The 17,026-nt window shown below is 53.4% G+C and overlaps 1 protein-coding gene, 1 long non-coding RNA gene and 1 pseudogene across 2 annotated transcripts in view; 1 reads left to right on the plus strand and 2 right to left on the minus strand.

Annotated features, from left to right (window-relative positions):
- Positions 1-3,435: 3,435 nt before the first annotated feature.
- On the minus strand, positions 3,436-5,604 carry LOC123165004 (alpha-1,3-arabinosyltransferase XAT3). The gene is made up of 2 exons (XM_044582629.1): positions 5,153-5,604; positions 3,436-5,036 (listed from the first exon to the last, which is right to left on the minus strand). The coding sequence occupies exons 1-2, from the start codon at positions 5,274-5,276 to the stop codon at positions 3,766-3,768; spliced, it is 1,395 nt and encodes a 464-aa protein (XP_044438564.1). The 5' UTR covers positions 5,277-5,604; the 3' UTR covers positions 3,436-3,765.
- A 7,527-nt stretch (positions 5,605-13,131) lies between these two features.
- LOC123166271 (cysteine-rich receptor-like protein kinase 10) lies at positions 13,132-15,579 on the plus strand (annotated as a pseudogene).
- A 112-nt stretch (positions 15,580-15,691) lies between these two features.
- LOC123166272 (uncharacterized) overlaps positions 15,692-17,026 on the minus strand; it is a 9,307-nt gene continuing 7,972 nt past the window's right edge. Inside the window, exon 5 of the long non-coding RNA XR_006483420.1 lies at positions 15,692-16,617. This is a non-coding gene — a long non-coding RNA (uncharacterized lncRNA). The remainder of the gene's footprint in view (positions 16,618-17,026) is intronic.

A 17,026-nucleotide genomic window follows, 5' to 3' on the forward strand; every position in this document is an offset into this window, starting at 1 on the left:
GGAGAGAGATTTCCCCACCTCAATTGTATTCATATTGCCTATAAGGCTTTGCAACCTATTGCAAGATAGGTTCAAGTGAACCAGCAAGATAGGTTCAAGTGAACCAGAAATACAGGAGGCACATGAGGAGAAGAGATAAAGAAAAAAAGACACACATACAACACACAATACAGGGGAGAAACAAAGAGGGAAAGAACAGACAACACAACAAGAGCACCGCCAAAGTAGTCGAACGCCATTGGCCAGCCGAGACCAAGCCATGACACTGTACCGTCGATGCAATCAAAAGCACCGCGCATCCGAGAGTACACAACACCGCGACACCACCTGTGCCGTGGGGTGCAATCGAAAGGACACACGAGCCGAGACGACACCAAGGCACCTGTGTGCCACCAACAAGGCAGAAGAGCATCACCTAGTAGACCAAACCAAGACACTGCACCGTCAACGTAATCGAAAGGCGCCACGCACCGAGACTGCCCAACGCCGCGACAGCACCTGTGTCGTGGGGCGCAATCGAAAGGTTACGTGAGCCGAGACGACGCCACAACACCTATGCGCCACCGGTGTAGTCGCATAGGCATCGCTACAGGAGAGACACATGAAGGGCCACCTAAGCACGAACAATAAGAACGTCCGACGAAGACAAGGAAAGACGGCCAACCCCCAAGCCACGGCCCTCCCGTGTGAGAGGAACCGCATCCATGGCCGCCACAGCAAAGCCACGGAGCGAATGTGGCATGCCACGCATGCCGCTTTAAAATTCGCACACCGGAATTGGACGTAGCAGAGAGCGTTTCCTAAAAAACCCACTCTTTACGGACGTTAGCTCAATAAATTTTCCGTAGAAAAATGAGGTTGAGCTTTTTTTCAAATACAAAAAAGTAGGTATTGAAAAAACTACGATTTATAAAACCGACGTATTTGTCAATGCTAGACGCATCAAAATATCAAAAACCTGCATTTCCAAAAGAAATACCATGATACTCTCCAAAACGAACCGAGCTGCCAAACCTTGTCAGTTATTGCTGGCGACACAGAACCATCACCAGGAACTTAAATTGAAACCACAAAAGCATGTGTCGACTTTTGCTACTAGTATGCTACTAGTACCAGATCGGACTGCTACGGCTCAAGAGGAGCAGTAGTAATCAATTAGCATATGATGCACTGTCTACTGCTCTAGCAAATCCATTGTCCTCTTGCTTGAGCTACTCAAAGCCAGCGTACATCTCAAAAGAAAAGAAAGCCCTTTCAAGTATCCTATGTTTGCACCCCCAACGTGCTTCAGTTGTTGGGTACGGCGCCCCTCTCGCTGTGCTGTATCAGTTATAATACACACCCTCTCCGTAAAGAAATACAAGAGCATTTAGGTCACTTGAGTGATCTAAACGTTTTTATATTTCTTTACAGAGGGAGTACATACATATTATTCTCTCCTGTAAATTTCAGAGAGCCAGCTCTTGTCTTGGCATCTCAGTGAAGTGAACCATACGGTGCCTTTGGAAAGAGATGACTCTGAAACTTACTACACTGAAATTTCAGATGAGTTCCCTCCCTCGGTGATGATCGATATGGCATCACTGGCCCCATACGTGTGCGATGTGTCGCTCCCTTGCTGGACCCAAAGTCTGGAGCACGTAAAGCACTACTAGTAGCTGACCCGGCCGGATAAGGAGAGAGAGCTTCTGGATGAACACATCCATCAGTCCATGGCATCATTGCTTCCCTTTTCTGCCAAACCTAACATACAGGACCAGACGCACTTGGAGCAGCACAAGGTGCTCAGAGCTCAAAGCGCCCTAGCGAGCAAACTGATGGCATCCAACAGCTACATTTGCTCTGCCGCCTGCCTGTCAGTGGCTGTGATCCTGTGATCAAGGTCAAAGGGCTGAGCCGGACGAAAGCAGAGAACGAGACAGAGGCCTCTGACCAGTTTACACCAGGCAGCTGCTTCTCCCGTCGTCCTGGCAGGCATCTTTCAAAGACGAGTCCCTGTTGGAGAACAGCAAGCTTCCGATTCGAATAACCGATTGGGTCACCTTTTCCAAATCCAAGCCTGAAACAATGAGGCTCCAGCCTCGGAATCCACCGGGCACCAGACGATAGTACGTGGACACGAAGGAGACCGATGGACGGCAGGACTGAGCCATCATCCACACACACAAAGAAGCTGGGAGCACTTTGCTTACGTTAAGGAGACGCTTAATCTAGAACGCTTTCCGGTTCCCCGCGACTAGATAGGTTGTCGCACCGTGCGTGGACGGCGAGGAGCCAACAGAAATCTGGTGGCGGCGATCGATCAGAATCGTCGCGGAAGCCGCCGAGCTAGCTACTCTACTAACCGCGGCGTAGGGTTAAACGGTTCTTATCTGAAAGATACCGCTGATGATCGTCGGTTGCACGGGCGTTTTCCCGAGCCGGATGGATGGAGTATATTGGTATCTAATCATCACGTTTTGTGCGGGTAACCTGGCTCGCAACGATAATCAATCCAAGAGGAAGAGGAGGAAAAGGGACTGACTGATTAGCTTTAGGCTGGTTTGGTGCCCCGTCGTGGCCACTGCCTAGCCCGTTCGTCTTTTCCCGTGTGGAGAACAGAGGGACAACCACTGCACCTCGCTGCGCTGGGCTCCTCGTGGTGCCTTTGGCTTGGCTTCTAGTTTAAGACCTTTTCCCCTACCTCCGGTGCCTGCGTGCGTGCGTGAGGCCGGTGCATCTTTTTAGTTTTATTAGCAAGGGGTCTATTTTTCTTCTTTTTCTTCTGATAAAGATATAGTATCATATAGTACTGCCTATAATTAAGCTACCCTATAACATTGAAACAAAATTAAGCTGCTCTAACGACATGATGCTGGCGAGTGCTACCACCACTTATGACCATAGGTGCTTTGAGCTAAGGTCCAAGCCTCCTCAACTGCTCCGAAAATTATAGCCGACGCCTAATCAAGCTTGTCTGAAAATATAAAGCTGACGCTCCTAATTAAACCTGTCTGAAATATATAGAGCTGGAGGCCCCTAACTAAGCTTGTAGTAGTACAAAATACAGAGCTGAAGCCTCTGAAATACTGAAACAGGTCCGAAATGAGAGGATGTGTGTGAAATGTTGCGAAGGCCTTTTCATTCTTCAGATAACCTCGGGTGTGGTGGAGAGTGACAGGGCTTCTGTTCTGCCGTAATACAGTACTGCCCTAGGCTACAAGCTACTCTAACGACATCCTAAACTTGTCCAAAACATAAAAAGTGGATCAAGCCTCCGAAACTGGTCAGGATTGAAAGCATATGTGCCCTCTGAGACCAGTGCTGTTGAGAATGAGGAGGCACGCATGATGCAGCCAGTTTGGGACCAGAGAAGCATCACACTCAATTTTTCACATGCCCTGTCTCTGATGGTAGTAGAGTAGCAGCAAAGTGATGGATCACACACTCCCCATGTGGGCAAATAATTACATTTTTCTCTGCAAGTGTGTGCTGGCTGCTGGGACAATCAATCGAACTTACAGAGTGTAAATTAACACTTTGGGCACTTTGTTGCCTATGCTTGACACGAACTTGTTCGTCTCCTCCTTTACCAAAATGAAAAAGAAAAGGAGAAAAGAAGGAAATGAATATTTGGCACCACAAGAACAACAACAAATCAAGAAGTGAACCAAACATGAGAGAGAGAGAGAGAGAGAGAGAGAGAGAGAGAGAGAGAGAGGAAGAAGAAGAGGACCTAATCTAGCATGGAGAAACTGAACTTGCAGGTGCAAGCAGAGCTCGGTGTCAGTGCGAGGAGGGGGAGGGGGAGGGCAGGAGGCTGCGCGCGTGCTGGAGCGTGCGCGTGAGCTTGTCGAGGTCGAGCCTGACGCTCTGCTTGTCGAGGTAGGTGGTCTTGATGGCGTTCCAGCCCTTCTTGTGCACGTCGTAGGGGTGCTTCAGGTAGAAATGGTCCTTGGGGTAGAGGTCCTTGAGCGAGCTCTCCTCCAGCGACACGTTGTACTCCATGTAGGTCACGTCGAAGTCCTTGGCCGGGTCCTTGAAGGTCACCCGGGACAGCCACTCCAGCCCGCCGAACGGCACCACCTGCAGCAGCACGGCGCGGCTCGGCAGGAACACCATGTTGGTCAGCCCGGCGCCGTGCACCCCCATCATCACGTCCGCCGAGTTCACCAGCCGCGCGAAGTTGGGCATGTCCGTGTGGTTGTCCGGCTCCGCGATGCGCACGTCGAACTGCGCCGCCGCCGCCGCGTGCGCCATGGCGCGCTCGTTCAGGAACCGCCGCGACGACTTGCGGGAGATGATGAGGAGCCGCGGCTTGCCGAGGCTGGCGGCCCCGTCGTGGGACGCCACCACGCGGTCCAGCCGGAAGGCGCGCCGGAGCAGGCGCTTGAAGTCGGCCACGGTCTCGCCGCCCGGGGACCGGGTGCCGTCGATGCCCATGGGCCGGTGGAAGGTGGAGCCGATGACGATGCGCGAGAAGCAGTGCACCTCCTGGTCGTTGTCCACGTCGATGACGTCGTAGTTGGAGAGCTGGCGGAAGAGCGGCGTGAACTTGTCCAGCCACCAGTCCTTGATGTCCGTGAGCAGGAACAGCACCTCGCCGCCGAAGTGGTGGGTGCTGGTGAAGAGCGGCACCAGCACGTCGGTGTAGTCGTGGTACAGGTTGCCCGCGAACCCGCCGCTGGAGAAGAGGAAGGCCGGGACGGAGTGGTTCCTGGTGCAGAGCGGCGGCACGGCGGTGTCGTTGGCGCCGCCGAAGGGGAGGAGCGCGAACTCGCGGACGTCGTCCATGGCGACGGCGTCGTGGCGGCGCGCGTACGGCTTGGTCCGCCACTCCTTGCCCAGCGGGCTGATGTAGATTTTGGAGTGGTTGCCGTCGACCCGGACGTCGCCCACGGCGGCGCACCGCTCGGAGCGCTTGCTGGTGTTGTAGCAGGTGGGGCGGCTGGGGTCGAACTCCTCCTCCCCGATGGGGCCGGAGATCTTGTACCGGCTGCTGTCGTAGTCCTCGTCGATCTCCACCTCCAGGTCCAGCAGCGGCGCCGGCTTGTTGGCTGCACGCACGCACACCGGTCGAGCAAGTCAGCATCAGCATCAGCCGAGCAAGCAGGCGCGCGGAGGGAGGGATCGGCGGGGGAGGGAATTGAGCGGGGAATGGGGAGGGACGTACGGTACGGGGTGGAGCAGTAGCGGGCCTTGATGAAGGTGAGGACGCAGAGGGAGAGCAGCATGGTGACGACCATGGCGGAGTTGCCCATCCGGCGCGGCTCCTGCCGCGACCTCGGCTGCTTCATGGCGCCCGCCGGTGGAGGTGGTGGAGGTCGCTTGGCGGGCCGGGGATCGACCGGAAGCCACAGCAGCGACAGCGCAGCGCGGGCGGGGGAGCTGTGCGGCGTGAGGGTATTAAAGGCGTGGTTGGTGGAGGCGATGGCGATGGAGCGCGCGGAGGACGTTCGGCCTCAGAGGTTGGTTGGTGGGCTCGCGTCGAGCGGAAGCGCGCCGGCCGTGGTGGGTGTGGCTCGACCTGACCTGACCTGAGGGACCCGGCACAGCAACCACTACGGCAGGCAGCAGTGACGCTGGACCGCTGCCCGGGACTAACGACCCACTGGCCGTTTCCCCCTCGCCGCCGATTGGCCGGGGACGGACGGCTGATGCAGTCGCCCACTCAGGTAAAGCTTCCTGCTATGCTCGTCAGGATATTCATCATTTCACACTCGCGCTCTGAAACAGCATGGCAACTTCCAAGGCCGCGTCAATGTCTGTCTGAAACACGTCTTCCTCATTTACTTACGATCACGACACGACGCGTGCTGTCACTTGCAAGAGGCAGCTGTCGGTGTGAAGTGAAGAGAAGGGCGTGCTGCAGCTCAGGAGGAGCACGCTGGCCGGGTTAGCGTCCGTCCACGCACGCGGTTTTCCACGCCGGCGGCGAGTTCGGCTGGCGTCCGCCGAACTAAGAGCATCTCCAGCCGCGCCCCCAACAGGCCCCCCGGCGACTTTTTCGGCGCTGGCGTCAAAAAAAGTCCAGTCGCATCTCAGGATGACGAAAAGCGCCGGTTCTGCCCTTTTTTCCGCCCGGCGGCCGCAGGCCAAACCCGGCGCGCTGGGGGGCGCTTGGGGGCTCCGGCGCAAGGGAAAAGTGCGGCTGGCCCACGCCGTCAGGTGAAAAGTCAAGATTTTCTTCCCCGACTCGCCTCCCACCCCCCGCGCTCTCGGCCGCCACTAGGTATATCCCGGCGCCGCCCCGCCGCCCTTCACCGGTAGATAGCCATTCCCCGCCGGAAAAATAGCAGAGGTTCGCCGCGGCAGCCCCTCCGACACCAGCTGGGCGTTTCCGGCCGCCGTTTCCGGCCGCGGAGGGGCAGTTTAGCGGCGGGTGCACGCCCACCGCGCGCAAGGTGTTCGGCGATTTGCCTGCCTCGGCGATGGACTCGGATGACGAGGAAGTGCTCGTCGCGCTGCTGGAGGAGGAAGCCGAGGCCGACGTCCAGGAAGAAGAGCATCTCATGGTGCTCGCCGCCCTCGCCCAGCTGCTGGCGAGCAATGAAAAGCCGCGGCGAGGCGGCTCGGCGCCGGGGCGGGTGAAAGCAAAGAACCGGCATCGTCTCGAAGGCTACTGCATGCTCTACTCCGACTACTTCGCCGATGCTCCACTTCACGGCGACAGAACATTTCGGCGCCGTTATCGGATGAGCAGAAAGCTTTTCCTCAGGATTGTGAATTCCATCCGGGAGTTCGACAACTACTTCAAATGTAAGATGGATTGCACCGGCAAACTTGGATTCACCTCCATCCAGAAATGTACGACAGCGATGAGGATGCTTGCATACGGAGCTCCCGGTGACTCACAGGACGACTATGGGCGCATGGCCGAGTCCACCAGCATAGAGTGTTTCTATAAGTTCTGTCGGGCAGTGGTGGCAGTGTTTGGACCGCAATACTTGAGAACACCCAATGCGGAAGACACTGCTCGGATCCTAGCACAGAATGCAGCAAGAGGATTTCCTGGGATGCTTGGAAGCATCGACTGCATGCATTGAAAATGGAAGAATTGCGCATTTGCTTGGCAGGGGATGTACAAAGGCGCCAAAGGCGGTTGCAGTGTGGTACTTGAGGCGGTGGCCACACAGGACCTCTGGATTTGGCACTCCTTCTTTGGTATGCCAGGAACTCACAATGACATCAACGTGCTGCAGTGCTCTCCTGTCTTTGCTAAGCTTGTTGAAGGTCATTCTCCTCCGGTGAACTTCGAGATCAATGGGCGGCACTACAACAAGGGGTACTATCTAGCTGATGGCATCTATTCGAGATGGTCGACATTTGTGAAGACCATCAAAAACCCTGTGCCTGGAGGCAAGAACGCCTGGTTTGCGAAGATTCAGGAGGCTTGCAGGAAGGATGTCGAGCGGGCATTTGGTGTGCTCCAATCTCGATTTGCTGTTGTCCGGTACCCCGCTCAGACCTGGTCGAAAGATCAAATGTGGGAGATCATGACCTGCTGTGTCATCTTGCACAACATGATCATTGAGAGCGAGCAGGAAGAGCCAGTGTTTGACACTGAACCATACCACAGGCAGGGTCCTCTTGCCCAAGTTGATCACCAGCTACCGGCAACTTGGACTGCCTACCTCAGTATGCGTCAGGAGATCCGAGACCCACAGATGCATCATCAACTGCAGCAAGATCTGATAGAGCACCTATGGAGGCTCAAGGGCGACACCGGGCGCGACGTGTGATGAAATATGAGTTTTTATTTGTTGAACTATATAATTTGTATTGAATTATTTGTTGTTGAACTATTTTGTTGAAGTATTTGAATTTTCTGTGATGAAATTTGTGATAAAAAAATTATGTTGACAATTGAACGCCGAGCCACGGCGAACCACGCCGAATATGGGCCTATTCTCGTCCATATGGGCCTTTTTCGCCGAAATGGGGCTTCAAAAGTGGGCCAAAATCGGCGACTGGGCGCAAAACCGCCCCAGCGCCGAACGAATCGCCGGATCGCCCCCAGGGGGTGATTTTTATGCGTCCTGGGGGGGGGCAACGGCTGGAGATGCTCTAAGGCCAACTCCACCGCGCGACCCCAAACGGACGTCCGCTTTGTCCGGATTTTTGTCCGTTTGGGTAGGGCAATGGGGTCGTGTCCGGGCAGTTTCTGGGATATGGTGGCCGTGCGCCCAACACATGGACGCATCACGACCGCATCCTGTCTGCATACCATTTTCTTTGTAAGTCCTTAAGTTTTTTCTTCATTCATTTTTTGGTACATGAAATATATCACCAAATTTTAACTAGAAAAGCAAGACAAAAAAACAAGAACCACAAGAATACATTTTAAAAGATGTCCAACTTCCATAACTACTCCTCTAAGTTGGATTAGTGCCTTCTCGATGCATTCATTGTTGATATGTGGAGGAGCCGCCTCCATCTTGCGTGTTTCTTTCTTCTTCTTCGAGCCTAAAAAAGTAGAGGTTGCTTCCTCGCATCTAGTCTCGTGTCTAGCCTATAATCTAGCAACAAGTGCACTTGTCTCATCTACAGCCTTTATGCTAGCTAAAAGTGCACGAACATCTACTAAATTGCGCTCTATCAATATATCGGTGTACTCTTCTTCCCAATACCAAAACTTGCATCCATTCTACATAACAAAATTTGAAGTTAGCACAACTAGTCAAATCTAGAGCACAAACCGAAGCTAAAAAGAGCACATACCCCATCGTTTAAGCACTTGATGAACACCCGTCCGGGATGTTCCGGCGTTGTAGACACGCGGCGCATGACCTTCTTTGGGCAGTGCTCGCACTTAATGAGCGGCAACGGTGCGCCGACGAGCTTTTGGGCTAGCACCAAGCCCGGCCGCCCGCCATTCGTGTATCTGTCGGCGGACCACCGACGGTGTAGATCCGAGCGGCTAGAGGAGGAGCCACTGCCTGCATGTGGCCTTGCGGCCCTGCCGGGGCCTTCCGGCCGGTGCCCGTCCAGTCCATGGCGCGGCGCGGCCTCCCACAGCCGAGCGAGCTCAAGACCGACCGGATCCGCCCCAAATCCGGCTGGCGGGTGCGCAAATCAGGTGGCCGTGGTTGGGTAGCTCGCGGGCGCCGAGGGGAAGGGGCTGGGCGAGCGCGTGTCCGAGCTGCACAGCTACAATGGCAGCGGCGGCAACGGAAGAGTGGGGAAGAGTGAAGAAGAATGAAGAGCGTGCGGCCGGAGGGAGGGAGGGGGCCGGATAGAAAAAGGCGCCCCTGTGCCACCGACGGGCAGGCCAGGGGAGGACACGCGCAGACGGTCCGCGCGTCCGCGTGCTGTCCGTTTCACCCCAAAAGCGGCGCAAACTTTGGCCAGGGATGGGTCAAAAACGGACAGAAAACAGACAAAAGTTCGTTTGCGCCCACGCGCTGGACCGTCTGATTTGTTCGTTTTACCTCAAACAGACAGGGGCGGACAGGATAGGCTCGCGCGGTGAGGTTGGCCTAAAACGAGAAGTGTGTTCGTCGTGTGAGCCAGGCGTGGCGTCCGCCGAACTAACTGAGAAAGGCTGGCACGGCATGGCACGCAGGTCGTCGCGCGTGTGATTGCGGCGTCCGTCCGCGCACGTGCTGTGTCCTCCGGCAAGGGCTTCGTTCGGCACTGCCTTGCGATTGCCGGAACCTAGCCAACCGCTCGCGACCGGACGGGGCTGGCTTTGCAGGGTTCATTTTCTCTTGGTCAGTCAAGTCTCGAGTGATCATGCAGTCACATTCACTCGCATAATGCTGGCGCATCTTTGACATCTTCGGGTTCGTACGGAGGCCCGCGAGAGAACCACACCATCCATCACCTCACCTCACCTCACCTAGCACGGCTGTACTGACTCGAGTAGCTGTGATAATGCGGCGGGCAGACAGCTCGGAGGAGGAGAAAAAAAGAAGCCGGAGCCGGAGCCGTTCGTTGTCATTTCGAGGCCGGAGAAAAAGGCGGCACGGCACGACATGTTTCGGCTATACACCTGAGCGAGTAGGAGTAGCTGTCCCGTCGTTCTTCCGTTTACCTAATCTTGAAGGCGAGAGGAACCGCACCATACCAGCTGTGTGATCCAGACGGTTATTCACAACTCACAAGCAACGCGTGCACATTTCGTGTCCTGTAAAACACACCACCCCGATCCCGATCCCATCAGCTGCCGCCCGTCCATGACATCTCGTCCAATAAGAAAACCGGCATCGTTCGCGACGAGCTAGTGTGGCTAGTGCGATGAGATGAGATCCCCAAGCCACGCACGCACTTGTTCGGACCAATTCGTGGCTTCCACTCACCCGATCCTGGTCCCGGAAGCATAAGCGTAACATAGGATTGGATCCGAGACGGAGCGCCCGGGTGAAGCAGAGAGAGGGGGACAGCGCAGCTCCATCGGTCACTGTTGCTTCGGTCGGTGGGAGAGCAAAGGCGATTTCGCGTGCCGGCCTGCCGTATATAAGCAAGCCCACCGGCGCAAAAGCGGAAGGATGGACCAGGCTGCGGGCGGCGGCTGGCTGCTAGGCGAGCGCTCGCCGGACCTTCCTCCCGGCTGCTTTTGCTTGTTGTTGCTCGAGGGGTCGTTGTTGGATACAGTTACCGTGAATGAATAGTATTTGCTTCTGATGCAAACTTGCTGCTGTTGGTGTACGGTCAGCGTGCGTAGTGGCCGGACAGACCCAAGTTGGTGAAGAAGAATCAGTTTGTCTAATTCACATTTAGATGTGTTTTAAAGATGTCGCATCTAAGCTCCCACAAATATATAATGCAGCAATAAAAAACAAAAAAATTAGGATAAAAAAATAGACCACAAACAGAGTGAAAATCAGTTTAGATGTGACATAACTATGTCACATATAGATGTGTCCTAGATAGATCCAAAAAGAATCACCTACAAAATACGTAACTCCCTTCGTTCATGAGGGAGTAACATTTTTGTGAATTGGATGTATATACACATATAAAGTGTTACTATATTGTTCACCGCATATTATCAAATTGTTTATAAATACATAAAACTATAAAAGTAAAAGGTGCAAGAAGAAAGGAAAAGCTAAAAGTTAAATATCCGGCGGTGTGTCTAGCATCGTTGGTGGGCGTGTGGAGGTGTGTCTCTGGCGGATCTATCTTTGGTGGATTTGCTCAAATCTCGTCGTTGTTCGTCTACGCTGGGTGTCTTCGAGTTGGATCCTTCTGATCTATAATTATTCTTCATCTTCGGTGGTTGTTGTTTTGGTGCGCTGGTCCTACGGGTCCTTAGCACGACGACTTCCCGACTGTCTACTACAAGTTGTGCCCGACTCCGGCGATGGAGGGGTGATGATGGCGGCGCGCCTTCGGCTCGCTTCAGTGCTTGCAGTCGTCGCTAGGTGGTCTATGGATCTGAATGCATTTTTTTATTATTTCTGGTATTCGTTGTACTGTCATGATTGAAGATGATCAGATTGAAAATTTTCTCGAAAAAAAAGAAAGAGAAAAAAGTTGCTACAGTGAGCTGACTGCTACAATACCAGATTTACTGCAGTGAACCGGCTCGCATCAGTACAGACTTGCTAGTTGCTACAGTACACCCACACATTACATTACAGTGCGTGTGCAAAAACGTGATCATTAGATTCCGGAAAACTCCCGTACAACCGACGATCATCAGCGGTATCTTTCACATAAGAACTATTTAACCTCCATTCAGGTAGAGAAACATATTTCATGCAGCCCCCTCCTCACCTAAACAATTAGGGCTCCTACGTCTCCCGCCGGCTTCGGTGTGGTTCCACCCTGTCTTCGGTGGCCTTAGGATCATGGAACGCTGTGGATCCCGGTTGTTGCAGGTGGGAGGGCTTTGTTTTTATATGTGTTTTTGAATTTTGTTTGAGTTTGTATCCTGCTATCTCCGTTCTGGTTTATTGGTTCCCTTTATAATTTGTGCCAAATTTTAATCAAATATTTAACTAACAAAATGTCAATGTATATTAATAAAAATTATATCGTTGGATTCTATCTGAGCATAGTTTTCAATGCTATAATTTTTAGTGACATACATGAATATTTTGTTAGTTAAATCTATGGTCAAAATTTGGCATAAAATACAACGGGACTAATAAACCAGGACGGAGGTAGTACTCAGGAAGGCGAGACGGCGGCGACTCTTTGAAGATGGAATAAGGTTCTCCCCGACTAGCCCCCATTCTGGTGGTCCATCTAACATCGTCGGTGGGCGTGTGGAGGTGCGTCTCCGGCGGATATGCTTTTGTTGGATTTGCTCGGATCTGTTCGCCGTTCGTCCACGTTCATGTGTCTTCAGGTTGGATCCTTCCGATCAACACTACTTTTCAACAGCGGCGGTTGCTGTTCTGGTGGGTTAGTGCTATGAGGCCTTAGCACGACGATTATTCCGACTGTCTACTACAACGAGTTTTTGCCCGGCTCCGGTGCGGGAGGGGCGATGACGACGGCGCGTCTTCAGCTCGCTTCAGTGCTTGTAGTCGTCGCTAGATGGTCTATGAATTTGGATGTATTTTTTGTTTTTTCTGGTGTTCGTTGTGTACTGTCATAATTGAAAATGAATAGATTAATTTTTTTTCGAAAAAGGAGAACCGTTTAACCCTACGCGCCCGCCCCCCACGCGGTCAGTAGCTAACAGGTGGAGCAGGTCCGGGAAGCAGCTCGGCGGCTCCCGCGACGATTCTGATGATCGATCGCCGCCACCAGATTTCTGTTGGCTCCTCGCCGTCCACGCACGGTGCGACAACCTATCTAGTCGCGGGGAACCGGAAAGCGTTCTAAATTAAGCCATACGATCGATCCCCCGTAACGTAAGCAAAGTGTTCCCAACTTCTTTTGTATGCATGTACGTCTCTGGATGATGGCTCGGTCCTGCCGTCCATGTGCTGCGTGTACTGTCCACGGAAGAACGGAGAACCGTCTACGGATCTGAAACTAACTTGCATGAAATGTGATGAATTAGTCTCAAACCTACAAAATGCAACTCCATCATACCTAACTTGCATTGGATGTGTCGATTTGGTCCTCGGCCTATCACAGCGCGACAAATGGCAGCCAGGTCGCCGGACTGGTCGTTGCCTGCACTTTTGCACAAAACACCCTGCTGTCTTGTCTAATTAATATGCGCTACACCGCCGAGGCAGACGCGCTGCGGGCGGAGCTACGAAAGGCCAAGGCCGTGCTCGCCGAGACCAAGGCGGACGCGGGGATTGCGGCGGCGGCGGAGCGTGGGCTCCGGGTCATGCGTAGCCTGAGCCCCCTGTACTCTCTCCTCCTCCTCCTTACCGGCGCAGCCATGGCCGCCGCGGACCCCTGGTCCACCGACTGCCCGAGCGACACAAACTACACCCGCGGCGGCGTCTTCCAGGCCAACCTCGACGCCTTCCTCTCGTTCCTCCCCGCCGCTGCGTCGGACGCGTCCGGGTTGGCCGAGAACACCACCGGCACAGCGCCCGACGAGGCGTACGGTCTCGCGCACTGCCGCGCCGACGTCAATGCATCCGAGTGCCGCTCGTGCCTCGACACCTGGGCATGGGACGCAGCCATCAAGTGCCCCGGCCAGAAAAAGTCCACGCTCTTCTACGACGCCTGCCTCCTGCGCCACTCGAACGTGAGCTTCTTCGGCGTCGCCAACATGTCGTGGCTGACCGGCTTATGCAACGCGGTGAACGCGACGCAGCCCGAGCTGTTCAAGACGCAGCTAGGCGCGCTGATGAACAACCTCAGCAACAGGGCGGCGTCGTCCCGCGACTGTTCGCGGCCGACACGGTCGACTTGACGCCCTTCACCAAGATCTACGGCATGTACCAGTGCACGCGCGACCTCGCCGGCGACGACTGCAACCGCTACCTCGCCGTAGCCGTCTCGTACATCCTGAAATTTTGCGACGGGAGGGAGGAAGGACGGGTCGCCACCCGGAGCTGCTCCATCCGATACGAGTTGTACCCTTTCTACAACGCCCAGGCCGCCGAGGCGGCGATGTCCCCGCCGCCACCGCCGCCGCGAGCAGCAAACGGCAGCGACCAGTCCGACCCTACTGGCACTTGAGGCCATACAGTTTTCTTGTTTTGAAATTGTCGTGTCGATCTTGCGTCTTTGATTAGACATTTCTTTCGGTGATCAATTCGTAGTGAGTTGAAAGTTGAGACAGCGACTGAACTAGAAGATAGGGTAAACTATTCTGAATTTCCTTTTGACCGAGAGCGGCGACGACGAATCTTCCCTGTGGGTGCAGGAAACGACGACGCCACAGCCAAGATAGCTCTGTTCGTCTCCATTCCTGTTGTTGTCGTGCTGTTGGTGCTGTTGACGGTTGCTTTGTATCTCTGCAAGAGGAAGAACAAGAAACCACACGAACATGTGTAGATATCCAGCGCGGGTGAGTGCTTCTTGATCGATCATTTCAAATCCCCGAAAAGGAAGAACACCGAGGCTAATTGTTCTCTCTCCCTCTATATATATTGTTTGTTTTTGTGAGCAGACAGTGAGTATGGAGGAGACAATGGGAAGCTCAGAGTCTCTGTTGTACGATTTGAGCACTCTAAGGGCTGCCATTGACAACTTCTCTGAAGAAAATAAGCTCGGGGAAGGCGGGTTCGGGCCGGTCTACAAAGTAACGTACACTGAACTTGGAACATGAGCGCCCACTCTCCAATTGATTTTCCATGTCTGAACTGAACAATCGACTTGGCGTGGTTTCGACATGACGTGGTTTGGTCGGTCAGGGCATTCTGCGGGATGGGCAGGAGATCGCGGTGAAGAGGCTGTCGAAGAACTCCAAGCAAGGGCTCGTGGAGATGAGGAACGAGGTTGTGCTGGTGGCCAAGCTTCAGCACAAGAATCTGGTGCGCTTGCTCGGCTGCTGCATCCAAGAGGAGGAGATGCTCCTCGTCTACGAGTTCCTCTTCAACAGAAGCCTCGACAAGATTCTATTCGGTCGGTACCTAGTTCTTCAGACTGTTATACTGCAAGTGACATTCAGTTTCAAGAGTTTAGGTACTACTGTACTCCTTACCAATGTGCGTGCGCGCAGATCCTGCGAGGCAGCAAGAGCTTACCTGGGGGCACAGGTTCAGGATCATCCAGGGGATCGGGCGAGGCCTTCTTTACCTCCACGAAGATTCGAGGCAGGACTGGGACGTGCATAGCTCAGTTCAGTTCGAGGGGTTCGGACTGAGGAGTGGCACTGTCATCTTATACGTGGGTAGAGTTGGGCTCATTCGGCTCAACCTTGCCACAAAAGAGGCAGTTGTCGTCTACCACCGCAGCGATACGGCCTACATCTCGCAGGTTTGCCTGCACGAGATGGATTTGTCCTCTCTGCTCCAGACCATGAAACCTCTGAGCTAACTTCTTATTATGGATCAGTTTTGGGAATGTTCTTCAGTCCAGTTCTTGTTCTAGTACTTTGTTTGCTTAGAGCAGCTGTTTTAGCTCTAAGCTGTCACTCCTAACTTTGTCAAGTCTTATCGTTTCTCGTTATGCCATTAGTGCTTGCTGGCAATCTGTCGTTGATCCGATCTTGTAAAATAACGGATTGTACGGTTCATTATCTAATTTAGCCAGTTGTCAAAGGTGAAATAAAATCTGTTTGCCTCATTGATTCGATGCCCAGTTCGCCACTACAGCCTTGGCTGCTGCTAGAATTTGCATGGGAGGTGCTACTGAAGCTGATGGTGCTCCCATCAAAAAAATCGATGTTGAAATTTCCAGTCCAACCACTGATCGTTCACCCTGTAGCGCGGGTTAATTAGACAAGATGACAGGGTGTTTTTTGCAAAAGTGCAGGCGAAGACCGGTCCACCCATCCGGCTGCCACTTGTCACGCTGTGATAGGCCCAGGACCAAATCGTCACATCCAATGCAAGTTACGGTATGATGGAGTTGCATTTTACAAGTTTGGGACTAAATCATCACATTCCCTGCAAGTTAGGGTACCTGGGGTGCTTTTACCTCGAAACTAATTTGGTCTCAGCTGCCGTCCAGCTACAGTGTCTACGTACTGTCGATCTGGTGGATTCAAGGCTGGAGCTTCATCATTTCAGGCCTGAATTTGGAAAAGGCCGCTGAATGAGAAGTATCGTTGCCATGCCATGCCAGGACAGTGAGCTCTTCTCGCTGTTTTCCAACCAGGCGCGGCGGTTTGACAACAACTACAACAACAATAAAGAACAGGGAACGGCAGGTGCACGCACGCAGTCTTTGAAAAATAAGCAGCAGCTGGTTTCCTCAAGTGGTCAGAGGCCTCTGTCTCCTCTGCTTTTGTCCGGCTCAGCCCTTTGACCTTCATCACAGCAGCCACAGGCCTGACCGGCCGGCAGAGCAAATGTAGCTTTACGACGCCATCAGTTAGGTGGGTTGAGGCCCGAGCACGTTGTTCTGCCAATTAAGTGCGCCTGGTCCTGTATGTTAGGCTTGGCAAAAAGGGCAAGCAATGATGCCGTGGATTTGTAGTAGAGTAGATAGTAGATGTGTGCATCCAGAAGCTCTACTCCTTATCCGGCCGGTGCTTTACGTGCCGGAGACTTCTGTTCCAGCAAGAGAGCGACACATCGCACATGTATGGGGCCAGCGATACCATACTGATCACCGTCCGAGGGGCATCAGGCATGCATGTTCGTTCGACAGTGAATAGATCTGAAGTTCAGTGAAAGAACTTTCAGGGTTGCTTCCAAACGCTGGCATGCATGCCAGCGTTGTTTCACGATTTTTTTTTAAATATGACGTATTTTATAGCAAATTCAAAAACTATAGCATGCAGTGGAGAAAAATCAAAACTAGCACCCTGTTGGCCACGCGTGGGCCGAAAAGGGTGTTTTCGGCCTCCTCTTGGCCGAAATGGACTTTTCGGCTGTGCCTTGGCCGAAGAGGTGCGTACGTGGACCGAAAGACTTTTTTGTCAGCAGTAGGCCGAAAAGTCCTTTTTGATCAGGAGTAGGCCGAAAAGTCCCTTGGGACCATCTTTTCCCGTTACGGTTGCCCGAAGTTGCATGGCTCCACTCTTCGGCTTACGTTAGACCGAAATGTATTTTTTTTTAATTTTGGC

This window comes from Triticum aestivum, chromosome 7D, assembly GCF_018294505.1.
Source record: "Triticum aestivum cultivar Chinese Spring chromosome 7D, IWGSC CS RefSeq v2.1, whole genome shotgun sequence".
Lineage (NCBI taxonomy): Eukaryota > Viridiplantae > Streptophyta > Magnoliopsida > Poales > Poaceae > Triticum > Triticum aestivum.